This window comes from Mus caroli, unplaced genomic scaffold (assembly GCF_978045245.1).
Source record: "Mus caroli unplaced genomic scaffold, Mus_caroli_1 scaffold_7, whole genome shotgun sequence".
Taxonomy (NCBI): domain Eukaryota; kingdom Metazoa; phylum Chordata; class Mammalia; order Rodentia; family Muridae; genus Mus; species Mus caroli.
In genome coordinates, this window is record NW_028227262.1 from 62,191,785 (window position 1) to 62,219,040 (window position 27,256).

The 27,256-nt window shown below is 46.1% G+C and overlaps 1 protein-coding gene across 1 annotated transcript; it reads right to left on the reverse strand.

Annotated features, from left to right (window-relative positions):
• Positions 1-19,466: 19,466 nt before the first annotated feature.
• Positions 19,467-26,735, reverse strand: LOC110295691 (uncharacterized). The gene is made up of 3 exons (XM_085839647.1): positions 26,719-26,735; positions 20,010-20,682; positions 19,467-19,907 (listed from the first exon to the last, which is right to left on the reverse strand). The coding sequence occupies exons 1-3, from the start codon at positions 26,733-26,735 to the stop codon at positions 19,467-19,469; spliced, it is 1,131 nt and encodes a 376-aa protein (XP_085695773.1).
• Positions 26,736-27,256: the final 521 nt, after the last annotated feature.

Sequence of the window (27,256 nt, forward strand, 5' to 3'; positions counted from 1 at the left end):
TCTAGTGGGATCCAGCGCCCTCTTCTGGCCTCTGAAAGCACTGCACTCACATGCTCATATACACACATACACATAAAGACAGGAGAACAGCTCGTTCTTAAATGGAAAAATGTTTTCTATATGGTAGAAAGAACTTAAGATGTTTGCATTCTACTTGCATGGCTTGTCAACTATCTCCTGAAATCACTTCCAGTGCTCTGAGGAGTGTCACAGTGCACTGGGCTGAGTATGCAGAGATGTCATCGGTAGGCCCGCTGCTGACTGTGGACAGGAGCTTGAGTTCCTTGGGTGCTCGCCACTAAGTCCCGTCTTCTGCCTTCAGTTAAATCCGTCTTGCTTAAGGTTTAACTTGCTGTGATGAAACACCCTGACCGAAAGCAACTTGAGGAGGAAAGGGTCTGTCTCACTTTACACTTCCCTATCAGAGGAAGTCAGGGCAGGAACCTAGAAGCAGGAACTGAAACAGAGGCCATGGGATTGGTGTGTGTGTATGATTTTTACTGGTTTACTAAATGTCCCTTCATCATAGTGCTTTCTTATACTGTCCAGAACCACCTGCTGAGGGGTGGCTCTTGTACCCTGTGCCTGAGCCCTCCCAGTCAATCATTAATCAAGCAAATGCCCCACAGACTTGCCTACAGACATATCTATGAAAGCATGTTCTCAGCTGAGAGTCCCTATAGCTTGTGTCAAATTGATTTAAAAAAAAAAAAAAAGGTCAGCACACTGCCTTTTGAAATATTCATACTCAGGTATTAAAAAATAGAATACTATAATATATACATTATAATATAAAATATATATTATATTTTCTGTTGCCGTGATAGAATACCCAGACAAAAAAGTCACCCTGGGGAGAAGGGGTTCTTTAGGCTCACAGTTCCATAGGCCATGCCGTCTATCACGTGGGGAAGGCATGGTGGCAGTATTGTGAGGCTAGCCCGGATGCATCTATACACAGGCAGTAAACAGTGGGAACTGGAAGTAGGGCCAGGCTACAAAACCTCAAAGCTGGCCCCCAAGGTTATACTTCCTCCAGCAAAACTGGAAGTTCTAAAACTCCCCAAACAGTACCACCAGCTGGACACCAAGTATTCAAACACATGGCCCTGTGAGGGCCATTTATCACTCAAGCCACCCCGTGTGCCAGGCAGGGCTGGTGTACATGAAGTACTTGGGTTTAATTTTGACGATTGCTCCATAGGCATTGGCACCACCCCGCTCACGCCCAAACTAACCACATCTAAGGAACTTTGTGCTTCCAGACCTCGTGATCGTCCAGCTCGCCTGCTCCCTCAGAACTCCGGTAGCCGTGGAATTAGAGGTGTTGTCTTCTCTGCTTGGTAGGACATGTTATTTTAATATTTGGAAGTCAAAATTGCAACATCTTTTTCATCTGTTTCAAGTACCACTGCGTGGTGTTCTGGTAAAGTGGTGGCAGCAGTCCACAGAACTTTGCCAGCCAGGGGAGAAGCTCTTTTGAAAGGTGTCCAATCAGCTACGCAGTCAGGACTTCCAACACATCCTCAGAGGGGAATTAACTTCAAACATTAAAGTGGGAGGGACTCGTGAAAGGCCTTTTCCCTCATGAAACCATTTGCATTTTTGCAAGAGATTTTTAAAGCATGGGACCTCTTAGCTGTGTATATCACAAATGCAAAAAGCATGATTTCTTCATAAAAGTTCTAAGATGAAGGACCTGTCAGCCACCCAGGCTTCAGCCTACCCCAAACCATTCACCACCCTGAGAGAACCACAGCCCGGTCTCCCCACTTCACAGTCTTTTAGATACAAGCATATTGGCACGCCTCTCTGTAGGAGACACTCACCTCTGCAGGGTTCACAGTTTGTGGCTTTTTGCCTAGCTTTAGTCTTTGTTTTGCTTGCAGGATACCAATAAATTCCGTAAGATTGTGGACTAGTGTGGTGGCTTCCTGCTCTTGCAGAGGACCAGAGCTTTGTTCCCAAAAACCCATGCCAGGCAGCTCATGAACTTCATTGCCAGGGGATTAGATGCACTCTCCTGGAATCCTTGGGCAAGTGCATATATCACACACATACACACTTGCAGGCACGTATCAGACAAAGATGTCCTAGAAATAAAATCTTGAAAGAAAGAAAGAGAGAGAGGGGGAGAGAGAGAGAGAGAGAGAGAGAAGGAAGGGAAGGGAAGGGAAGGGAAGGGAAGGGAAGGGAAGGGAAGGGAAGGGAAGGGAAGGGAAGGGAAGGGAAGGGAAGGGAAGGGAAGGGAAGGGAAGGGAAGGGAAGGGAAGGGAAGGGAAGGGAAGGGAAGGGAGAAAGAGAGAGAGAGAGAGAGAGAGAGAAAGAAAGAGAGAGAGAGAGAGAGAGAGAAAGAAAGGGGAGAGGGAGAGAAGAGAAGAAGAGGAGAGGAGAGGGAGAGAAGAGAAGAAGAGGAGAGGGAGAGGGAGAGGGAGAGGGAGAGGGAGAGGGAGAGGGAGAGGGAGAGGGAGAGGGAGAGGGAGAGGGAGAGGGAGAGGGAGAGGGAGAGGGAGAGGGAGAGAGAAGAGGAGAAGAGAAGAGAAGAGAAGAGAAGAGAAGAGAAGAGAAGAGAAGAGAAGAGAAGAGAAGAGAAGAGAAGAGAAGAGAAGAGACTGAAATCAATGATGTCTTATCTTTCCAGCCATGCTATCATGTAGGATTTTAGGCAAATCCTGAGTGTTCCAAAAACAAAACCATTCCAGGATCCATTGTCTGGAGACTGGCTTCTGCCCGGGCTCCACTGGGCTCCATTCCCAGGTTCCCAGTGACTGCAAAGTCTATGGATCCCAGGCATCCAATGGAGAAATCTCCTTGCAGAGGAATGGTACAAGTCACAGTTATCTCTCCAGCAAGATTTCTTTCCCACTTCAAACAATTCTTCCTAATCCTGACCCCTGGATTGTCTTCTTCCCTCCAGACATGCGTTGGTCCAAGGAGCTATTCTCAGCCACAACTAGGGCTGTTTCCGTCTGGGTCCGTGCTATGATCCCATGGGGATTAGAGATAAAGTGGGGCCACCATCTCTGTTGTATGGGAAATTCCAGATGTTTTCACTCTACTGCAAAAGGAGTTTTCTTCTCATTAACAATAACTGTGTCCATTGGCCAACCAGCCTGTTGATGCAGGGTCTCGCCATCTTGCCAAACAGGCAGGCTGAGCAAGAAAAGGGTAGAGAGGAACGGCCCTGTTTGTGGCTGAAAATGGGATTTCAGAGGAGGCAGAGTCCTGCTGCTGCTCTGTGTCCCTCAGGTGTAGACCATCAGTGCATCCCAGTCACCAATAATCCATACACACACTGCGGGTCACAGAGTTACAGTCAACCAATGTCGGTTGTGCAGATAAATGTAAACAAGGAACCTCGTTTCCAAGGAATCTCATTTCCAAGCATTCAAGAAAACTATCAATAGCTATGAAAACTACGTCTTGGATAGGATTTCCTTTCAGGAACTTAGGTAACCAGGTATGGTGGCATTTGCTTTTGGTCTCAGCAGAGGCAGGGGAATCTCTGCAAGTTCCTGGTTCTGGCTAGCCAGGGCAACATAGTGAGACTCTGTCTCAAGAAAAAACAAACATAAAAGCAAACAAGCAGCCAGAAAGTACTTCTCACGTAAGCATGGAGCCTGAGTTAGAATTCCCAGCCCCCACATAAAATCTGGACCCGGGATTTAATCCAGGATCTGGAGAAGTGGAGGTCAAAGGTCACAGCCAGCCTGGTTAGCTGAACTGATGAATGTGGGATCAATAAGAGACGTTGTCTCAAAGATAACATGGGTGAGTCAGTGACGTTGTTCAGTGTGAAGGCACTTGCCACCAACCCAGACTGAGTTCAATCCCTGGGACTCACAGAGTGGAGGAAACAAAATGACTCCTGAAAGAAAGCGGTTATCCTCCAGCTTTTGCACAGAGGCTGTGCCGTGCACACCCACACACCTTTAAGTAATAGTGTGATTTTTTTTTTAAATAAGGTGGAGAGTGACCAGGGAAGACACCTATAACCTGTGCTCTCTACACACAGATACACAACTGTGGATGCACAGAGAGTGGGGAAGCAAGGGGGAAGGGATAGGGGTGTGGGGAGAGGAGAGGGAGAGAGCACACACGCAGAAGCAGTAATTAAGATCTCAGTTCAGTTCTACTTCCCCATGCCCTTCAAACAAATATTCAAGTATTCCCAAGTGTGGGCTCTCCCTAGGTGGTACTTGATGGGTCCTTCTGACAGCTCATTCACTCTGTCCTCTCTGGGTCACTTCTCAATGTATACATACATACACTCCGTGTCAACTGGGGCAAAGTCCCTTTCTGCTTTTCACTTGGAAAGAAAAAAACAGATGCAAGGAACGCAGGGTAGGACAGCAGCAGGGAATGCCAGCCTTCATTAGAAGAGCCAGCTCTATTTTTACCTCATTTGTTTACTTAGCATCCTGTCACGGGACCAGGTCTCTGCTATCCCATAACGGGTGGAGCACGCAGCATGTCTGCCTCAGTCAGGAGTCCAGCTGCTGCACCGACGAGCATGTTCATGTGCACACAAGCAGGTTGGCCACACCTGCCAGAAAGGACTCTCTCTTCAGCTGCTGTTAGGTTCAGTCATGTGACTGCTTGTGGACATTAATGCTCACTTGCTCTCTGTTTCTCTTTTAATTAACTAAACTTAGTTCTGAACATTTGCTGATATACAGAAGATTAAGAAAACAGAGAGAGCGGTGCCTGACCTTGCCTCAACTGGCCCTGCTGTTAACAGCTCCATGAGCCTGGTGTGTCTGTTATCCCAAACTTGCTTTTGATGCCTTACTAGATACTAATGTCCACAGTTAGAGTCTGCCCTGCTTTCTACAGTTCTGTGGAACACCAGTGTTCTGTTGTGTATATGCATCCGCCAGGAGCCACACAGTGGCAGATGGAATAGAGACATTATCCTAAGCACCCAAATGATTCACCTATTAAACCCTCTTCCCCTCTCCCAACCCTCAGCCCTGCATCCTAGAATTCTCCAGAAGGACAGAGGCCATGTGCATGCATATCTGCATCTATAGAGAGATATCTATATAGGTCAGGGGCTTTATTAAGGTCTCTGCTTACATGACATCTATGGTGACCAAAAAAAATCCACCAGTCTGAAGACATCATAGTATGACAGACAGAGTTTCAGAGCCAGGGAACCCAAAAGTAGAGCTCTGGGGTCGGAGAAAAGCCTGAGAACCTGGAAAGGCTGTGGTAAATCCTAAGTCCAAACACTGGAGCGCCTGTGGGGTACTGCTACCAAGTACCAGGAAATAGTGGAGCAGGTTCAACACGGGGGGGGGGGGGGGGCTCATGGGACCCATCCCAGTTCCTCGGAGCTCCAGGTTTATAGCAAATGGACGAGAAAGGCCATCCAACCTCAGACCCTACAGGGATAAGGATCGGATTGGTCCATCTGGCTGCTATCCAGACAAGTCAGGGATGCTGGCTGAAAGTGACAAGCTAGCAGAAGATGGAGGTGACCAGGATCCACCTCAGCCTCAGTATCAGCTATGGTAACAACAGCTTAATGCAGTCCACCAGTTAGTTACAGCTCATGTGAGTTCCCAGGAAATGAGACAAATTAGAACCAGCGAGATAGAATACTCTGCTCTGACATCGTGACACCAAAGGCTGCTCTCTGCTCGGAACCCCTCTACAAGGCCAGAACCTTGTGGCCAAGCTGCTGGGACTATCACCACTAGTGAATGGCTCCTGGCTGAGTTCCTGCCACAGGGAGCTCCTTAGTCACACTCCCTTGCAGTAAGTCAGACAAACCACAGCCTAGCCGGTAGAGTGGCGCAAAGACCTCCCCCTTGCCTCAATCTCGGAATGTTCCGAAAGACTCCCAGCTCTGGAACTCCCCTGCATCAGCGAGGTCCCCTGTGTGTGTGCTGCCCATCTCTCCCTTTGTTGTTCATTACGAACAACCTAACTTGAATTACAAACCAACCAACGTTCGAAAAGCTAAAACCATAGTAAAATTGTTTTGAGTCAATGTGCCTAAAGTTTTATCATTTCAGTACATAATCAATATTTTTGAAATAAATTTAAAAGTGGTCGTTTAATTATTTTCTATTAAATCTTCAAAGCCTGCCGGGTGCTTTATGTTTACAGGGTCTCAGTGCTGGCTAGATGCACTTCACAGTCAAGCACCACCTGTGGCCCACAGCTACCACATTACACAACCCAGCGGCTGCGGGTGTTCCGAAGAATCGAATTGCAAGGTCATAAGATGCACACGCTTCAGCATCAGCCAATGTTGACTATTTTTTTCCAGATTCTGTACCAATTTATACTTTGAGTGAAGCCTTTGAGTGCGATGTTATTCCACACGCTAGACAAAGCATGGCTTCACTCAGAACCTCTGAGCTGAGGGAGGAGAGGAGAAGGCAAAGGCAGACAGACAGACAGACAGACAGACAGACAGACATTGAGAAAATATGGCAGAAGCTGAATGACTTGAGAAGTGGTTAAACAGCAGCATCAGGGCAGTGTGCGTTTCAACTGAACCCGTAAAGAATTTTCTCGTTGTCTTGACTGTGTCCCATACCACCCCATTCGTTCATTGTCTAGGGTTCCTATTGCTGTGACGAAACACCATGACCAAAGCAACTCAGGGAGGAGAGGGTTTGTTAGGCTCCTGGATCTACATCACTGTTCATCACCAGAGGGAGTCAGGACAGGAACTTAAGCAGGGCAGGAACTAGGAGGCAGGAGCTGATGCAGAGGCCATAGCAGGGTGCTGCTTGCTTGTCGTGGCTTGCTCAGCCTGCTTTCCTATAGAATCCAAGGCCACCAGCCCAAGGACAACACCACCCACGATGGGCTGGACCCTCCCCTATCTATCACTAATTAAGGAAATGCCCTCCAGGCCTGACTGCAGCCCAATCCTATAGAGGCATTTCTTTGAGGTTCTGTCTGTGTCAAGTCAACGAGAAACCACCCAGCATAACACTTTCTCCACGTATGAACACTGTCCTCATCAAAACTCCGACTTGCTAAGAACAGCAGCCTGTGATTCCAAACTCACAGTCAAAATCCTAAGTGCTGGGGTGGGAAAGAGGAGGGTACTCTATGACACTCTGAGGAGCAAAATGGAGCAGTTGGCGAGGCGTACGCCAGTCTATAGATGCCAGGTCTATAGATTCAATAATAGCACTGCATTCATAGTGATTTTATTGTTTTTACCTCTGTTGTGGAGTCAGGGCGGAGAATACGCCTATATGAGGGGTCCACATATGTTCTCAGAGCTGTAGACATGGGTATGGATGTGACTGTGGCTACAGAGATGCAGATACTAACAGGATGGGGAAAGAGTGGAGCAGCCATGTGTGTGGCTTGCCCAGGGCAGCTGAGTTAAAGAATTAGAATAGAAAAAGCCGAGGGTTTAAGGTGTGGGCCAAGTAAGGAAGGTGGGAGCCTGGGGCAACAATGGGGTATAGACAGCTGTGCCAACTATACTGGTACTCAACACCTACAGAATCAAACAGCCTTGCTGACTACAGGCAGCAGACCAGCAGAAGATTCAGGAAGAGCAGTCCCCATGTAACACTGCCTGGAGCGAGCAATGATCCAGGCTGTTCCCATCGCAATATCTACTTTGTGCTTGGAACAAAAGAGCAGAGAGTTTAATGTGAACTAATCTGATGTCAGGCTGGAAATTCTGGCAGCAGACACTGGTAACACGCCTTCAGACCAGTGTTATCCAAGACACCCCCACTAGCCACCTGTGTCTATTCTAATTTAAATAGGTACACTTTAAATTCAGCCCTTAGGTTACACTAGTAGTCACATGCACACCAAGTGACCATCGATGAAGGTGCTCCCAGGGCAGAGATGTTTCAATCGTTGACAAAAAAAAAAAAAAAAAAAATCCCAGGCATCCTACAATTCTGGACAACGTGTTTGAAAAGGACATTTGAAGATTGTAACAATTTGCAAATGTAAACGATGCTGTCCTCAGAAGGTCCTTGAAGGCTCAGAGCCACCCAGATAAACCCAAGAATGGATCAGCTCCATGTGGCAGAGACCTCCCTACATACAGCAGAAGCCAGGTCCCTGGGTCAGGGTTGAGCCCTGTTGGGAGTTTACTAAGAAGCTGTTGGAACAGCAGTTCAAGCAAGGGCGCTAACCCAGGGAGAAGCACTCAGGGAAAGAGTCGTGCACACCAGAGTTGAGCATGAGCCGCTCAAGAGAGATTCACACAGCTGCTATTGTTTTGTGAGGGTTTAGGAGATCTGGTCAGTGGATCCATCTGATCCTTTGGATCTCACTGATGAAAGACATCATCATCACTGATTTCATCTCTTCTTGCACAGTCATTGGCAGGTTAAGATCTTTCTCCTCACATTGCATTTTGATACATTGCAAGTCAGAATTGGTTATCCAGTGTGTTGGTATATAATTATCCTTAATGCCCTCGTGATCGTTAATGTCTCTGTGGCATCTTCTATGGTGTATCTTTTTGCTCCTGAGATATCTATGTTTCTTAGTTGATCTAACTAAGGTTTTCTTGACCATAAAAAAAAAAGAAAGAAAGAAAAAGGAAGAATTTAGCTGGGCAGTGGTGGCCTTTAATCGCAGCAGTTGGGAAGCAGAGGCAGGAGAGTAATCTCTGTGAGTTTGAGGGTCAGCCTGGTCTACTGAGTGAATTCCAGGGCAGTCAGAGCTGCATAGTGAGACCATGTCACAAAAACAAGCCAAAATCAGAGAAAGAAAAGAAAGAGAAGAGAAGAGAAGAGAAGAGAAGAGAAGAGAAGAGAAGAGAAGAGAAGAGAAGAGAAGAGGAAAGAAACAGCGCAAGAGTCAAGGAAGAGAGATGAGGGAGAAAGACTGGACATCATGGCTATGCTAGAAGCTCATTGCTGAGGAAGATGGCTGTAGGTTCTTACTTCATAGTCCTTGACTCACAGAAAATATCAGGCAAAACATGAGAGCTAGCCTTCCACAAAACCCAAACATTCCACTTCCTGTTGGGTTCAATACCAGGAGAGGGTTTTTTGGTTTTTTTGGTTTGTTTTGTTTTTGGTTTTTGGTTTTGGGTTGTGTGTGTGTGTGTGTGTGTGTGCCAAATGGGAGCAGGTTTGTTAAGAAGAAAGAGTAGAAAGAAGTTTGGGAGTGTGGCAAGCTATGGCGGGCGAGACCCCATCTTCTGCAGTCCTATGGAACTTGCAATACAGCTGTGTGCTCCATCCCCCTCCACCCGCCCCACCCCTGCTCTGTGGAAAATCTTGCTCACAGTTTATCCATTACACAAATTGGTTTGGCAGGAATGATTCTTGACGAAGACAACTTCCAATAATAAATCCTGCAATATTATCCACGGAAGTGAGGAAACGGACCTGAACATACCACGCTCAGAACTAAGAAGCAGTGACTCAGGCAGACAGAGAGAACCCTGAGACACAGAGCTTCCCAGAGCCTGTGACCTTCCTGTCAGCGCTGACAGAGACTGATGGCTCAGCACAAGCTGAAGACAACACCCGCATCACCGGGGTAGAGACCAGGAATAAACACAAAGTTTACTGCTCTTTATTCAATATTTGAAAACATGAAAAATAACCTATGTGCTGTTTTGGGGATGCAGCCCAACACTTGGAGCTGGAAAGATGGCTCAGGGAAGTACAGTGCTTGCCACCTAAGAAGGAGGTCCCAAGTTCAGAACCCCAGCCCTGATGTCAACATGAAGATGTGCTAGCCCAGATCTGGAACCCCAGCCTAACATTGCGACCCTTCAATATAGTTCTTCATGTTGTGGTGACCTCCAACCATAAAATTATCTCCTTGCTACTTCCTAACTGTAATTTTGCTACTGTTATGAATCATAATGTAAATATCTGTGTTTTCTGATGGTCTTGGGCAACCCCTGTGAAAGGGCCATTTGACTTCCCGAATAGGTCATGACAGGTTAAGAACTGCTGCAGAGCAACCACGGAAGACACCTACCATTGACCTCTGGCCTCCATGCCCATGGGCACACACACACACTATACACACATATACAATGTACACACACAAACACAACACACAGACAAAGAAATGTTGGCAACTACGTAGAAAACAATGCAACTTTAAACAGTGGCAAATCTTAGAGAAAGAGACCTCGGGAACAGGGTTCAGAGCCTGTGCTGGGTAGCAGCTTTATGTCAACTTGACACTAACTAAAATCTGCGAGCAGGGAACCTCTCTTAAGAAAATGCCTCCATAAGATCAGGTTGTGGTCAAGTCTGTAAATCCTTTTCTTAATTAGTGACTGGGGTTGGAGGGCCCAACTCATGGGAAGTGGTGCCCTTCCTGGGCAGGTGGGCTTGAAATCTATAGGAAGGCGGGCTGAGCAAGCCAGTAAGCAGCATCCCTCCATGGCCTCTGCGTCAGCTCCTGCTTCCAGGTTCCTTCCCTGTGTGAGTTCCTGTCCTGACTTCCTTCTCAGATGGACAGTGATGTGGAAATACAAGTCAAATGAACGCCCGCCCACACAGCTTGCTTTTGGTAACGGTGTTCCATCACAAGCAATAGAAACCCTGAGTAAGACGGAGGAACCTCAGCTGTGCCTGGTGATATTTCATTCTTGAGAAAAATCTGATGCAGAAGTGGTTTCACACTGGAGTGTCAGTTATCATGGTCATTGGTTGGTTGTTGAAAACGTTTCATAACAGGGCTGGAGAAAGAGCTCAGTGGTTAAAGGCACTGGGTAGTGCTCTTGTGGAGGACCAGAGTTCCGAGGCCGGCACCCATGTCAGATAGCTCACAAGCACGGCAACTGCAGCTCCAGGACACTCACACGCCCCCTTCTGGCTGCTGCACGTACTGCATTCACATACACAGACATACACAGAGAAACACTCATATATTCATAATTCATTTTTTAAAAATCTTTAAAATATTTAAAAGCAAAAAAAAGTTGTTTGGTTCTGGGCTTTGTTTGTTTGTTTTTTTCCTTCATTTGTTCTGTAGTCCATGCGTCCTTAACTCTCGGTGTAGCCAGGGATGACCCTGGGGATGACCCTGGGGTTGACCTTGGACGTCTTATTCTTTTGCTTCTGCTTCCCAAGTGCTAGGATTGCGAGCCTGTATCACCACACCTAGTTAATGTCCTGCGGGGATCGAGCAGAAGACTTCATGTATGCCAGGAAACAACTGAGCTACAAAAGAAAAGTTTACTATAATGCCTACTTCTCCCATTTAGGATTTGTGTGGTCTGAGCTTCTTCCCTTTTCCCGTTTCAAGCAAGAAAAGCATTCTGCCTACTGGACAAGGTGTCAGACACATGAAAGATGCCTAAAGCCAGCCAGACACACTCTCAAATTTACCCCACTGAAGAGAGGCCTCCAGTGTGACTGGGGCACAAGGTGTGTTGTGGCCAGGACAAGTGGACATGTCCACAGTCTTTAGGCTTTGCCTTAAAGGAGAGCCAGCAGAGGCCCATTTCCCTAGGGTCAGAGCAGATGGAGGGGTGGAGCCGGTCCTGGCATTCCTGCTGAACGGAAGGAGGGTGTAAACACAAGCCTCTGGGCTTACCTTACTTTGTTTGCCCAGGCTTGCTATTTCCAGCTCTTGTCCACAAGTCAGAAGAGCAAGACACATGGCTGTGAACATGAGCAGAGGTCTTTGTGTGCTAACACCTCAGGGTCTCAGGCTCCACCCTGATGACCTGTGCAGACTGGGAGCTGGGGACAGCTGAGAATACAAAGACCAGTTTAGGGCTTCTCCTCCCTTGCCTCGCCCACCATCTAGGCAGTCAAGGGACCTCTCTCTACCTCAGAACTTCCCTGCAGTGCAATTGTAAGTATATATGCACTGAGTCCGTGGGCTCCCCATTTCGTAAAGCAAACACTAATGGACAACAAATTGTGTGATAGTCCCTAACACTGCAACAGTGACGCCTTCAAAATGTGGGATAATCCCTAATACTGCAACAGTGACACCTTCAGCACTCTCAGCACAGATTGTTCCTCCAAACTGGAAACCGCCAATGAAGCTTCAGATGAAGGGCTGAAGAGATGGCCTGGCAGCCAAGAGCTCTTGCAGAGGACTGGAGTTCAGTTTGTAGGAGCCATGTCAGCAGGCTCACACTAGCCTGTAACTCAGTGTACACCCTCTGCTAGCTTCCTAGGACAACTGCACTTAGGTGCACTGAGCTACACACAGACACATGCACATATACACATAATTTAATATAGCGAAACTGAATCTTTTAAAAAAAAAAAAGAAAGAAACTTCAACATTAAACTATAGTGTGCATCACAGAGACTGGACAGACAGCCATAGCTGCAGGACACACATTTTCTGGGAACAGGGTCACAGGCTTCTCACTATCTTAGCTTTTAACCTGAGTGCTACAGACCTGAACTCCGCCACACTTACGCATCAAGCCATCTCCCCAGTCCGGACGCTTCCTGGTTCTTTGCCTCATTTCCACAGCACAGCTCCCATTGCCCATCAAGAGAAGCTTTCCTGGGTGCATAATCTGTGTTGGCATGGCTTCCAGCTGGCTGCCCTTCTGGGCCCAGGTGGGGGAGGGATTTAGCTTCATCATGGCTGAGAGCAGTCAGCCATGCACTGGGCAGGCTGGACCAGGTTCAGCCTTTCCATTTTGAGGCTCCCAGGACATCTGGTCTTGTCTCTTCATCGGGATTCCTCACAAAGCCCTCACTCTGACACTGACATCTTCAGACCAGTCAGAGAAGGCTGTGTCTGGCTGGACAACGTATTCGGTATTCACAGAGCAAGGGTTTGCTATAAAGCTGGATGCCATTAAGTACAGGAGAATAAAGAGCTTGATTCTCCCCCACCCCAGTGTGGTTTCTGGAGGAGTTTAATTCTCACTGGTTATAATGAGGGAAGATTTATCAGGATTTGGGCTGAAATCTCACATTTTCCACTCTCCCCCCACCTCCTTCCCAGAGACCTGGAGTTGGCACTGTGATAGCTTCTTGTCCTGGGAGCCAGAGGAGAGGCAGATTCCTGGGAACACAAAAAAAGAAAGTCCAACTTGGGTCTACTTTTCTAGTGAGTTTAGGAAAATGAAATGTTTAAAAGAACGCTATTGGACACGTTGGCCCATGGTTGTGTGCCCGCCATCCCAGCACCTGGAAGCACCTGCCTGTGACCAAAAACACTCATGAGCATGTATCCTGGGGACTTTTTCTTTATTCTCACCAAAGCCTGGAGTACTATCCCCGAGAATTGCACAAATACCTCAACAATGCTTCCTGTGGGCCAGCAGGCCTGGTGGCGGCTAACCTCCTGCAGGTGTTGTCCAGCAGTCACTGACTCTGAACTGTCCTTTCCCATCCAATTCTGCCCAAGGCTGAAGCGCCAATCACTCCTCAAATCTGCAGGGTGCTTTAGACTTCCAAAGCGCTTCTGCAAAAGCTGCCCAAACTGTAAGCTTCCATTTTTCCTTTTTGGTTTTTTGTTGTTGTTGTTGTTGTTGTTGTTGTTCAAGGAATTATAGGTTCTAAGGAAAATTATAAAACGGAAACTATGTATATGCATGTGTATGTGTGTGCATGTGTGTGTGTGTGTGTGCAGTCTAAAAGGAATGAACAAGCAGAAAATAGGTCAGGACTTCATCTCTTATACTGTCATCTCCCACCCCAAATTCTCCTCCCTTAGTGGAACTGGTTTTTTGTTTTGTTTTGTTTTTTTTGTTTTTTTTAGAATTAATTTTTTTATTAAGTATTTTCCTCATTTACATTTCCAATGCTATCCAAAAAGTCCCCAATACACTCCCCACACACACACTCCCCTACCCACCCACTCCCACTTTTTGGCCCTGGCGTTCCCCAGTGAAACTGTTTTTTAGAGATGTATTTATTATCTTATTTTTCTTATTTTTTATTCATTAGCATATATCATAATCTTTCTTGATTCTGGCTGTAGTGAAGACATCCAGCGTTCGTTTGAATAAAAGCAGAGAGAACAGGGACCCTTGTCTTAGGCGGATTTTACAGGAAATGCTCTCAATATTTTTCTGCCTCTTAGTGAAAGGTTAGCATCCTAGCTGTTGTTTCTGTTGCTGTGATAAAAGACCCCAATAGAAGCAATGTAAGGAATAAGTTTAGCTTGGTTCACAGTTTGAAGGTCTCCACGGTGGCGGGGAGTCAAGTGGCATAGCTGGGGCCTTTGTGTTCACAGGCAGGAGGAAGGAAGCGATGGCTGCTGGTGGGCTGCTTCCTCCTTTTTACACAGCCCAGCACCTGCGTCCAGGGAACTACACTGCCACCTGTGTGCTGGGCCTTCCTATCTCAATCCACCTAATCACCATAACCCCTTATAGATGTTCTAGAAGGTTGTCTCCCCCTAATTGGTACCAGAGCCATCTGACACTCTCACCATCACAGCCGTTAGAGGCATGTTGTAGAGCGTCTTTCCTATTTTCCGGCATATTCCTGAGATTCCTGGTTTCTATAGAACTTGTAGCAGACAGGGATGTGCAGCCTTGTTGAAGGTATCTCGTGCATCTGTCGAGGTGGTCTGTAAGTCTATTGGCTGTGTTACACTTACTAATTCGCATGTATTGAGCCGTTCTCGGATCCCTGGGGTGAAATCGTGGTGTATGGTTTGCTTGGTGCAATCTTGAATTCAGGTTGCAAGTATTTATTGCAATTTTTGGCGTCTGTGCTCAGGTTCGTGGCTTCACTTTTATTTTTTTATTGTGTTAGACAGAGTCTGGCTGGAGCTCACTTTGTAGCCCAGGCTGACTCCAGACTCACAGAACTCTGCCAGTTTGTGCTGAGGTTGAAAAGGTGTACAAGCCCATCTTGGCCCCATAGTTTTGTTACTTTTTATTGTCTTTTTTTCTTTCTGGTTTTGGTATCAAGGTACTATTCACATCGTGGGATATTAGTCACGTTTCGTCTCTTCCCGTTTTGTGGAGCAGTCTGAGGGGCACGGGTGTCGTTAGCTCTTTTCTCAAAGACTTGGTAGCCTTCAGCAGTGACTTCTTTAGGATTCTTGTTTTTGGTAGACTATTACTGCTTCAATCTCGTTGTTCTTTATGGGTCTGTTTAAGTTGCCTAGATCCTCTTGATTGAATTTTGCTAAATTACAGGTATCTAGAAACCCTCCCCCCCCCACCCCCCATTTTCCTTCAGACATCCTGGGGTTTTTCTGTAATAAAGTTTTAGAGCAGTTCTCTAATGGCCCTCTGGATTTCACTTCCTAGTCTGCTTTTTAGTAACCGGGTCTCCCTCTCCTTTTGTTTACTGTGGCTAAAGGTTGATCTCTTTGTTCTTTGACTCTTACCATTCTTTTACTCTGTGGCCAGCTCTAGGTTCAGTGAGGAATCCTGTCTCAAAATACAAGGTGACTGGCCAAGAGTGGTGATACACACCTTTAATCTCAGCATTCTGGAGGCGGAGGCGGGGGCAGAGGTGGAGGCGGAGACAGGAGGATATCTTGAGTTCAAGGCCAACCTCATCTACAGAGTGAATTCAAGGCCACAAATAGTGAAAAAGACCTCTGAACTCCACATGTCTGCACATGCATAAATACACACACACACACACACAGAACCAGAACATTTTTTTAATCATAAGCACAGAAAACACATTAAGACCTTACAAGAGAGGACATGCTGGTAAGGACAGGCAGGCTTCAGTTCTGGGCAATATCAAGTAGAGGAAATAAAAAGGGAAATTGGAAAGATGGATCAGTGGGTAAGGTGTTTTCATGCCAGCCTGAGGACCTGAATTCCCGTGAATTCATATACAATCGTGTAAAAATTCATGTAAAATTTTACATGAAGCCCATAGGCCCATAACTCAGGTAAAATCAGGCACAAATTTTATACATCAGAAGCCCCAGTGTGATGCTATGGTAAAAATGACAGGGCTAGACAGGAAACCCCTGGCAGCTCCCTTACCAGAGAACGAGAGATACCGCCACAGTGGGGTGAGGTGGAAGCCGAGGAAAACACCTGAGAATCGGTCCCCTGAAGCGTGTCAGAGTGACCCTGCTTGTACTGGGCATCTCTGTCCTGTCTAGCAGGCAGTTCTCAGTCTGCAACTGAGGCTCTGTAAAAGTGTCTGCAATCGGATACAGCACATCTCTCACTGCTATCATAAGAGGTTTGGGTTTTTTTTTTCTCCTTGAAATTTGTATATGATTTGCCCACTTCTGCCATAATTATCTTAAGAACTTTTGTTGAAATTGAATAAACTTAAAGATGGCCTAGTCGGCCATCACTGGAAAGAGAGGCCCATTGGACACGCAAACTTTATATGCCCCAGTACAGGGGAACGCCAGGGCCAAAAAGTGGGAATGGGTGGGTAGGGAAGTGGGGGGGGAGGGTATGGGGGACTTTTGGGATAGCATTGGAAATGTAATTGAGGAAAATACGTAATAAAAAAAAATATGATCAAAAAAAAAAAAAACACCACACTTAAAAAAAAAAAAAGAAATTGAATAAACTTGACTTGGGGCGGGGGGAACGGCTATCTTCCACATTAAGTCTTTTTCTGAGGTTTTGTCTCTAACCAGTTAGAATTGGCTTAATGCCTTTTAATAAATCGTTCTTGGCCTGGGCGTGGAGTTCAGCTGGTAGAATGGTTGCCTGGCATGGGCAGAGGACTAGGTCTGATCCCTAGAACCACAGAAGCCAGACATGGCAGTGGTATCTGTAGGCACTCAGGAGGTAGATGCAGGAGGGTCACTCCCATCTATAAAGAGAATTTAAGGCTAGCCTAGGCTACACAGGACCCTGTCTCTAAAATACATAACCCTTATTTTTCCATAAAAGTCTTACACCCATGTATTTTCTTCTACAAGTTCATGGTTTTATCCTTCGCTGTTGTTATTGTAAATATATTCTGGCTACAGTTACTGGTGACCATGGTTCCATCAGCACCAGTGAACTCCAGTGTCTTTCTATGATTTTGCCTGTAGATGTCACATGATCCATTTTTCTCATCTCGCACAATGGTAACCTTTAATTCTTTTTAAGAGTTATCCTATCCTGAGTGAGGTAACACAATCACAAAAGAACTCACATGATATGTACTCACTGATAAGTAGATATTAGCCCAGAAACTTAGTATACCCAAGATATAAGATACAATTTGCAAAACACATGAAATTGAAGAAGAACGGAAGACCAAAGTGTGGACACTTTGCCCCTTCTTTGAATTGGAAACAATCACCCATGGAAGGAGTTACAAAGTTTGGAGCTGAGACAAAAGGATGGACCATCTAAAGACTGCCATATCCAGGGATCCATCCTATAATTAGCCTCCAAACGATGACACCATTGCATACACTAGCAAGCATTTGCTGAAAGGACCCTGATATAGCTGTCTCTTGTGAGACTAGGCTAGGGCCTAGCAAACACATAAGTGGATGCTCACAGTCAGCTATTGGATGGATCACAGGGCCCCCAATGGAGGAGCTAGAGAAAGTACCCAAGGAGCTAAAGGGATCTGCAACCCTATAGGTGGAACAACAATATGAACTAACCAGTACACCGGAGCTCTTGTCTCTAGCTGCATATGTAGCAGAAGACGGCCTAGTCGGCCATCACTGGAAAAGAGAGGCCCATTGGACACGCAAACTTTATTTGCCCCAGTGCAGGGGAACACCAGGGCCAAAAAGTGGGAATGGGTGGGTAGGGGAGTGGAGGGGAGGGTATGGGGGACTTTCGGGATAGCATTGGAAATGTAATTGAGGAAAATACGTAATAAAAAAAAATTTTAATTTTGAAAAACAGAAAAAAAACAAAAAGTTATCCTGATTGTGAACAAGGTGGGATTTGTTTTGTTCTGTTTTGTGGCTGGGTCTCACCATGTAGCCTTAGCTGGCCTGAAATTCATTACACAAACCATGCTGACCTGTGACTCACAGCAGCCTGCCTGCCTCTGCCTCCTGAGTACTGGAATCAAAGGTGTGCACTTCCACTCCTGGCAACTTGATTGGATTTATTTTTTTTTCTAAGACAAGGTTCTTATCTCCCTTTTAGGAATACCAGCTTTCTTGCAAGCCATAGTCTGCCGCCATTTCTTCCAGACTGGTTTTCTGACCATATACTTGGTGCTCCTTCCGTTCAGTGTCTACAAATTCCTGGGGTTTCCCACTGGCTTTTCTAAAAACTCTTCAACTGAGCTTTTATCTTCCCACAAAAAATTTTCATGACCAGTGATTTCCAGTCAGTATCTTACACGTATATCATGCATGCATGTTCTTTTCTATGCTGTTCTATGTTTACATGTGAGGCGTAAGGTTTAAAGGAAGCCTTCCACGGTACACGGTCAGGCTTCAGACTCTCTCAGTAAGGGCCAGGAGAGAGGCGCAGCTGTTAAGAGCCTATACTGCTCTTGCAAAGGACCCAAGTTCAGTTCCTGCCATCCATATTAGGTGGCCCAGAACTCCCTATAACTTTATCCTGAGAGATCTAATGTCTCTGGCCTCCATAGGCACTGCACTAATGTGCACATGCAGACAGAATTTAAAATAAAAATAAATTTTATAAAACTCCTGGTATGCAAATTAGGATTTTGGTTTCTTAGAGGAAACTTTTTTTTTTTTGAGGGCTGGAGACCTGGCTTTGCCATTGAGAGCACTTGTTGCTCTTGTGAAGGACCTGGGTTCAGTTCCTAGCACTCACATAGTGGCTCACAACCATCTGTAACTCCAGCTTCAGGGAATCTGATGCCTTCTGGCCTCTGCAGACACTAGGCATGCATGCAGTATACTGATATTACATTCAGGGAAACACTCATACATATAAAAATAAAGAAATCTTTATTGAAAAAAACAAACAATAATAAAAAAATGTACAGGAAAAGCTTTGATATCGATCCAATTCAATGGGTGTTTGTTTGGGGTTTGGTTTGGCTTAAGCCCTAGGCCCCTTTCCCTGAGCATCCAGCCCCATAACTGCCCAGCAGTTTGCTTTCTTGTTCTAGTTCCTGTGTAGAACTGGCCCACGGCCTTAACTGTCATTTGCTTGGTCCCCACACCCACCTAATAACAGCAGGACAGGCACACCCTCATCCCAGCTGCTGGCCAACTCCTTCCCCTCTAATCCTTGCTTCTCCATTCCTTGAACTCTAGTAACTGGTCTGATTTGGTTTCCTTCATCCTACATTTCTGTTTTTGCATTAGTCTATGTCTCTTGGGTCCCCCTTTCCTCCATAGAAACCCTCAAAGCTAACCAGATCTCAGAGCCTCTGTTGGAAGCCAGGAAATATGGGTCTAGGCAAACCCACCAGCAGAAACTTCTCCAGAAGTTGGCCAGCATCTTCTGGGGAAGAAAGGACCGACTCTGATTGCTGACTGGATAATTTCTACTTAACAATCACCTTTCTGTGCTTGTGCTGAACCAAATCGGAATGCTTCTCGCCTGCCAAGTTCAAAGGATGAGCTCATCCTCACAGGCCACTGGGGAAGATGCTCAGACAGGAATCTTTTACGAAGTACATGTGGCCTGAAAGACTGAAGGAACTCAGCAGTATACCCTTGGGAAATCATTCCCATGGTGTGCGTGTGCGACTGTGGCTGCTGCGACTGTGACTGCTGCTATGGCTGCGGCTGCTGCTGCTGCTGCTGCTGTGGCTACTGCTGCTGCTGCTGTAGCTGCTGTGGCTGCTGCTGCTGCTGTTACTGCTGCTGCTGCTGGTGATATTGCCAGGACTGCTGCTGCTGCTGCTGTCTGTGTTATTAGATCTGGGGCCGCTGTTGCTTTGGCTGCTTATGCTGCCTGTTTTACTAGGTCTGGGGCCACTGTTGCCATGACTGCTACTGCTGCTGCTGCTGCTGCTGCTGCTGCTGCTGCTGCTGGTGTGGCTGTTGCCAGGGCTGCTGCTGCTGCTGTCTGTGTTACTAGATCTGGGGCTGCTGTTGCTTTGGTTGTTGCTGCTGGTGGTGGTGTTACTGGGTCTGGGACCACTGTTGCCATAGTTGCTGCTGTTGCTGCCAGTGTTACTGGGTCTGGGGCCACTGTTGCCATAGTTGCTGCTGCTGCTGCCGGTGTTACTGAGTCTGGGGCCACTGTTGCTGTATTTGCTGATGCTGGCTGTGTTACCAGGTCTGGGGCCGCTGTTGCCCTGGTTGCTGCTGCTGCCTGTGTTTCTAGGTCTTCTGTTGCTGATGTTGCCGCTAGAGGGTTGGGGGCTGCTGCTGTTGCTGCTGTTGCCATAGTCGCTGATGTTGCCCATGTTACTAGGTCTGGTGCTGCTGTTGTCATAGTTGCTGATGCTGCCCTTGTTACTAGGTCTGGCGCTGCTGTTGTCATAGTTGCTGATGCTGCCCCTGTTACTAGGTCTGGGGCTGCTGTTGCTGCTGCTACTGCTACTGCTGCCTGTGTTACTAGGTCTGCTGCTGTTGCTGCTGCTGCTAGAAAGGCTGCTGCTGCCTGTGTTACAAGGTCTGATGCTGCTGCTGCTGCTGCTAGAGAGGCTGCTGCTGTCTGTATTACTAGGGATGCTGCTGCTGCTAGAGATGCTGCTGCTGTTGCTATCTGTGTTACTAGGTTTGCTGCTGCTGTTGCTGCTGCTGCTTGAGAGGCTGCTGTTGCCTGTGTTACTAGGTTTTCTGCTGCTGTTGCTGCTGCTGGTGTTGCTGTGACTGGTGCTGGTACTGGTGCTAGTACTGGTGCTGGTGTCGCGGCTGCGGCTGCTGAGGCTGCTGCTGAGGCTGCTACGACTGCTGCGGCTGCTGCTGCAGCGGCTGCGGCGGCTACTGCTTGGGAAAAGAAACATGTCAGGTTTTTTTTGTTGTTTTGTTGTGTTGTGTTATTTATTTGCTTTGATTTAAAAAAAAAGAAAAGAAAGAAAGAAGCACACACATGTCTTCTGGGCCAACCAGGTTTAAGGGTTATAGCTGAACACACAGTGTCTAAAGGTGTTTGTTTCTTCAGTGTGTGATGCCAGGAAAAGTCAGCATTTCAGGGGGAGGGGGGTTGTAAAGCATCCAGATTCTAAACTCCCTTCCTGACCGTCAGTGTTCTTCTGCATAGGCATTAAAAGCAGAAAGCTCAAAGATCCCGTTATTGCACTTGAGTAACCAGCCCAAGGCTCAGTATGTTTCCCACCCCAGGTAGACTTTCTGGTTTGGTTTTGTTTGCGTTTTAGAAATGGTGCTCATGTCTCTCATGCTGACCTTACCCTCACTGCCACAGTTCGCTTTAGCTGTCCACTCAACACAAACCCAGTCACCTGAGAAGAAAGAACTCGGAAGAATTGTCCAGATAAGATCGGCCCATGGCCATGTCTATGAGGCATAACTACAACAACAACAACACTATTAACTAGTGTAGGAAGGGCCCAGCCCACTGTGGATCTGAGCTGTAGGAAAGTTAGCTGATACAAAGTAAATTCACTGTGTAGCCAAGGATAACCTTAAACAGCTGATCTTCCTGCTTTTACCTCCCAAGGGCTTCATTTATAAGCATGTTCCACCTGGAAGTCCTCACATCTTAGCCCCTGAAGGAAACCCACCTTGCAGGTCTGGACCACCATCCTTTGGGTAATGAGACTCTAAGGCATGGAGGCATGTGCCATGCACTTGCTGGTTCTGAGGGCAGAAGCGGTGGTTGTGTTTTGTGTGACTGAAATTTAGGACACTTGGACTTTTCTGTGAGAATCTGAATGGTACTGATTGTGGACAGGAACACCTGCAAGTCCCACAGCCACCCAGGGCTCCCTGTCCAGATCCACTCACTGCGGTACCCAGGCCCTACCCTGCTACTCTCAACATAGCCTACCTCCTTCCTTCAAAGCAGAGAGGCAGCCTTATTTTCCAAAAGACAGGAATGTAAGTTGAGCCAAGTGAGATTTCTTTCCATTTCCCCAAGCTGGGCACATTCCCAGGCAGCTGCTCAGGTTTTCCATAAGGAGTGAGTTCCACTATGTGGAACCATTGTCAAGTGCTAGCATCGGAGTATCCCCATATATAAGGGCAATGTCATATATGAGCAGAGAAGGCCAGTATTACAGTAGCTCTATCTAGACCAGCAGTTCTAAATCTTCCTAACACTGTGACCCTTTAATACAGTTCATGGTGTGGTGACCCCCAAAATAAAACTATTTCATTGCTACTTTATAACTCTAATTTTGCTACTATCATGAATCCTAAGACAAATATTTGATATGCAGGATATCTGACATGTGACCCCCTAAGGGGTCACAAGCCACAGGTTGAGAACCCATATCATGGCTACCTGCAGGGATTAGGACTGTGTTCTGTCCCACCAGCCTCCTGTATAGTATGGCTTGTTCCAAAAATATCAATTACAGTTATTTGGGGACAGCATGCCATAGTTACATGAGTTAAGTGGCTTGGAGAGAGCTGGAAACCCAAGATCATGGCCATATGTGGCTTCTGCCCTCCAGTGCCATATGCTCATTCCCTAGGGCTGTGTTTATGTGTGGGGGTCTGAAGGAATAAGACAGCAATTCCTGAGCCAGGAACATAGGTCATTTGGTAGACTGCTCACTGAGCATACACAAATCCTGGGTTCTATCCTCAGCACCACACAAGCTGAACATGGTAATTCACATTTGCAATCCCAGCACTCAGGATCAGAAGTTTGGCACTGGTCTGGTCTACATACTGAGTTCAAGGCCACTCTGAGCTATGAGTCTCTGTCTCAGAGAGAAGCAGTTCTTGCCCTGAAGAGCTAGAACCTGCTGGAGGCACAGACTTGGACCAAACTGCTCACACAGATACCACCTAGTTCAAAAGCTCAGAGAATAAAAGAGTAGAGCTAGACCTTGAGCACGAACTCCATAGCCAGTCCCACAACACCCAGAGGTAGCTCCACTCCCAGGCACTCTAACACTTCCAGGATCAGAGGTGAGGAGGTGAGGAGGACACAACATCTGCCCCAACACTGGAAATAACTGGGACCAGCAAGACCCAGGCACCCAGGATCCCCACCCAACCAGTGGCACGGGTTCCTTCTGATCTGAGCCAGTGTCCTGAGCAGACCTTGGGTGCAAACTCCACAGCCAGTCCCACAACACCCAGAGGAAGCTCCACTCCCAAGCGCTCTAACATGCCCAGGACCATAGGATCCCAGGATCCCAGGAGCTTGGTCACACCAGGATCTCAGAGTCCCAGAAGCAGCTTGACTCTCAGGAGCTCTGACACACCCAGGATCTCAGGATCCCAGAATCACAGGATCACAGAGACAGCTGAACTCTGAGTTTTGACAACCAGGATCACAGGAAGGACAGGCTCCAGTCAGATATATCAAGGGCAGGTAGCAGATGACAGAGAGGCAAGTGTAAGAACATAAGCAACCAAAACCAAGGTTACTTGGCATCATCAGAACCCAATTCTCCCACAATAGCAAGTCCTGAATACACCATCACACCAGAAAAGCAAGATTCAATTCTAAAATCCCTTCTCATGATGGTGATAGAGGACTTTAAGAAGGACGTAAATAACTCCCTTAAAGAAATACAGGAGAACACAGATAAACAACTAAACATCCTTAAGGAGGAAACACAAAAATCCCTTTAAAATTACAGCAAAGCACAATCAAACAGGCAAAGGAAATGGACAAAACCATCCAGGATCTAAAAATGGAACTAGAAACAATAAAGAAATCACAAAGGGAGACAACCCTGGAGTTAGAAAACCTAGGAAAGAGATCAGGAGTCATAGATGCAAGCATCATCAACAGAATACAAGAGAGAGAAGAGAGAATCTCAGGTGCAGAAAATACCATAGAAAACATTGACACAACAGTCAAAGAAAATGCAAAATGCAAAAAGCTCCTAAACCAAAACATCCAGGAAATCCAGGACACAATGAGAAGACCAAATCTAAGGATAATATGTATAGAAGAGAGTGAAGATTCCCAACTCAAAGGGCCAGTAAATATCTTCAACAAAATTATAGAAGAAAACTTCCCTAACCTAAAGAAAGAGATGCCCATGAACATACAAGAAGCCTACAGAACTCCAAATAGACTGGACCAGAAAAGAAATTCCTCCTGTCACATAATAATCAAAACATCAAATGCACTAAGCAAAGAAAGATTGTTAAAAAGCAATAAGGGAAAAAGGTCAAGTAACATATAAAGGCAGACCTATCAGAATTATACCAGACTTCTCACCAGAGACTATGAAAGCTAGACGATCAGGAGCAGATGTCATACAGACCCTAAGAGAACACAAATGCCAGTCCAGGCTACTATACCCAGCAAAACTCTCAATTACCATAGACGGAGAAAAAAAAATTCCATGACAAAACTAAATTTACACAATATCTTTCCACAAATCCAGCCCTCCAAAGGATAATAGATGGAAAACACCAACACAAAGAGGGAAACTACACCCTAGCAAAAGCAAGAAAGTAATCTTTCAAGAAACCCAAAAGAAGATAGCCACACAAACATAATTCCACCTCTAACAACAAAAATAACAGGAAGTAACAATCACTTTTCCTTAATCTCTCTTAACATCAATAGACTCAATTCCCCCAAAAAGACATAGACTAATGGACTGGATATGTAAACAGGACCCAGCATTTTGCTGCAAAAGAAAATGCACCTCAGTGACAAAGACAGACACTACCTCAGAGTAAAAGATTGGAAAATAATTTTCCAAGCAAATGGTTCCAAGAAACAAGCTGGAGTAGCCATTCTAATATCAAATAAAATAAACTTTCAACCAAAAGTTATCAAAAAAGATAAGGAAGGACACTTTATACTGGTCAAAAGAAAAATCTACCAAGATGGACTGTCAATTCTGAATATCTATGCTCCAAATGCAAGGGCAGCCACATTCATAAAAGAAACTTTACTAAAGCTCAAAGCACACATTGCACCCTACAAAGTAATAGTGGGAGACTTCAACACCCCACTCTCAGCAATGGACAGATCATGGAAACAGAAACTAAATAGAGACAGTGAAATTAACAGAAGTTATGAACCAAATGGATCTAACAGATATTTATAGAACATTTCATCCTAAAGCAAAAGAATATACCTTCTTCTCAGCACCTCATGGTACCCTCTCCAAAATTGACCATATAATTAGTTATAAAACTGGCCTCAACAGATACAAGAAGATTGAAATAATCCCATGCACCCTATCAGATCACCACAAACTAAGGTTAGTCTTAAATACCAACAAAAATGACGGAAAGCACACATACACATGGAAGCTGAACAACACTCTACTCAATGATAACTTGGTCAAGGAAGAAATAAGGAAATTAAAGGCTTTTTAGAATTTAATGAAAATGAAGGCACATCATACCAAAACTTATGAGTCACAATGAAAGCAGTGGTAGGAGGAAAACTCATAGCTCTAAGTGCCTCCAAAAAGAAACTGAAGAGAGCTTACACTAGCAGCTGAAAGCTTTAGAACAAAAAGAAGCAAATACACCCAAGAGGAGTAGACAGCAGGAAATAATCAAACTCAGGGCTGAAATCAACCAAATAGAAACAAAAAGAACTATACAAAGAATCAACAAAACCAGGAACTAGTTCTTTGAGAAAATCAACAAGATAGATAAACCCTTAGCCAGACTATGCAGAGGGCACAAAGACAGTATCCAAATAATAAAATCAGAAATGAAAAGGGAGACATATGTCTTAAAATAATTATTCTATTTGTTGAATATTAACAGTTGAAAGTATTAAAATCATGTTCTATAAACATCATGGAAAAAAAGAGCAGAGATTGTGTGTGGTCAGAAGTCAGGAAGGAGGAGGCTGAAAGGGAGGTCAGTCGATGGGCAAAGAAACTAGTAAGGCCATGGTAGGGTCTGTAAGGCATAGATTCTCCCCACAGATGAGGAGAGTTATGGCTTATTCTGACAGATGGTTTTCCTTAAAGTGAGCCCAGGAGAGGGGCATGTGCTTAACACTGTCCCAAAACAAACCAATGGAACCAGGAGACTCATCAGCCAGAAGCTGACCTGGGACAGTGCAAAACAAGGAGAGTCTGGGTTTAGGAAGGACTATGCAGAGAGAGCAAAGCCTAAACCTTGTCCCATAGAGGGTACACTGAAGGGGAAAGGTGGGAGGATGCATTCCAGGATGGGCGTGCTATGGAGTTAGAGGACCGTTCTGTGAGGGAAGGTCAGAGAAGTATAAGGGAATCCAAACAGCTATCTTCCAAGCAGGAGTCTGGAGGCAACACTGCTAATGCACTGCCTCGAGCAGCAGGTCTCCCTACAATGGTACTCAGCCATTCTGTGCCCCCAGCTCTTCAGCTGGTGTCTCAGCACACCACCACCATCACAGTGCCAGCACCCACTGTCGCAAGAAGCCCAAGGAGACACCCTGAGTCCACAGCTCCAGTGATGTCACAACTGACATCACCAAAATCACGGGCAAAATGGCAACATAATTCAGAGAAAGATGGCAGACCCATAATGGTCTTCCCCCAAACCCTGGCGAGTGAATCTGGAACTGCAAGCTGAGGCTCACAAGAGAAATACCGTGGCAACTGTTGCAGACCTGCCCATGAGTGGGGCCAAGGCAGCAGAGCCTGGGCAGACCCAGGATGGCTCATCTCAAGGAGGAGGAGAAGCAGGAAGTTGGAGGGACCAGGAAGAAATATTGCTGCCTCTGCTGCAAGAAGGCAGATTGTCAACTAGAACTGCACTACTGGGATAGCCAACCAACCACGGGGTAAGAAGAGAGACAAATGGTGCCGCTGACAGAGAGGGCTGTTTTGTGTTAGTTAGGGTTCTTGTGCTGTGTAAAACCCCATCACCAAAAACAACTTGGGGAAGAAAGGGTTTATTTCATCTTACAACTTGTAGTCCATCATCCAGAGAAGTCAGGGCAGGGGGTTCCTAGAGGCAGGAACCAATGCAGAGCCCACAGAGGAACTTGTTACAGGCTTGCTCCTCCTGGCTTGCTCAGGCGGCTTTCTTATGCCATCCAGGACCACGTGCCCAGGGGTCAGATGAGCCCTCCCACATCAATCATCAATCAAGAAGATGTGCAGCAGCCTTGCCCAATCTGGTGAGAAGTTTTCTCAACTGAGGTTCCCTCTTCCGAGATGACTTTAGCCTGTGTTAAGTTGACACAGAACCTAGCCAGCACAGAGGTTTTAAGGGACAACTCCAAGAGGATTCCTGATTAAACAGCCCGGCAAGGTACCGTGAGATCCTCAGGTCTTGTCATAAAGAACAAGATGTCTTAACAGATGAAGAGTTTGAAGTGAGATAACTCCAGTTACATCCTGATGACCGTGTTTCTTGAGTGTCAGGATGGTGCTGTGTAACTAAACATCCTAAAGATAGGTTGTTTTCCTGAGTCATGTGACTCACAGCTGCTTGCAACAGC

What these genes read in the sequence shown, in the direction of transcription:
- LOC110295691 (XM_085839647.1), bottom strand. An exon ending in GACCTGGTAACACAGCCAGC is followed by an intron (nt 19,908 to 20,009) that starts ATCAGCAAATAC and finishes ACTGGCAGCAAC; the next exon opens with AGCAGCAACTATGGCAACAG.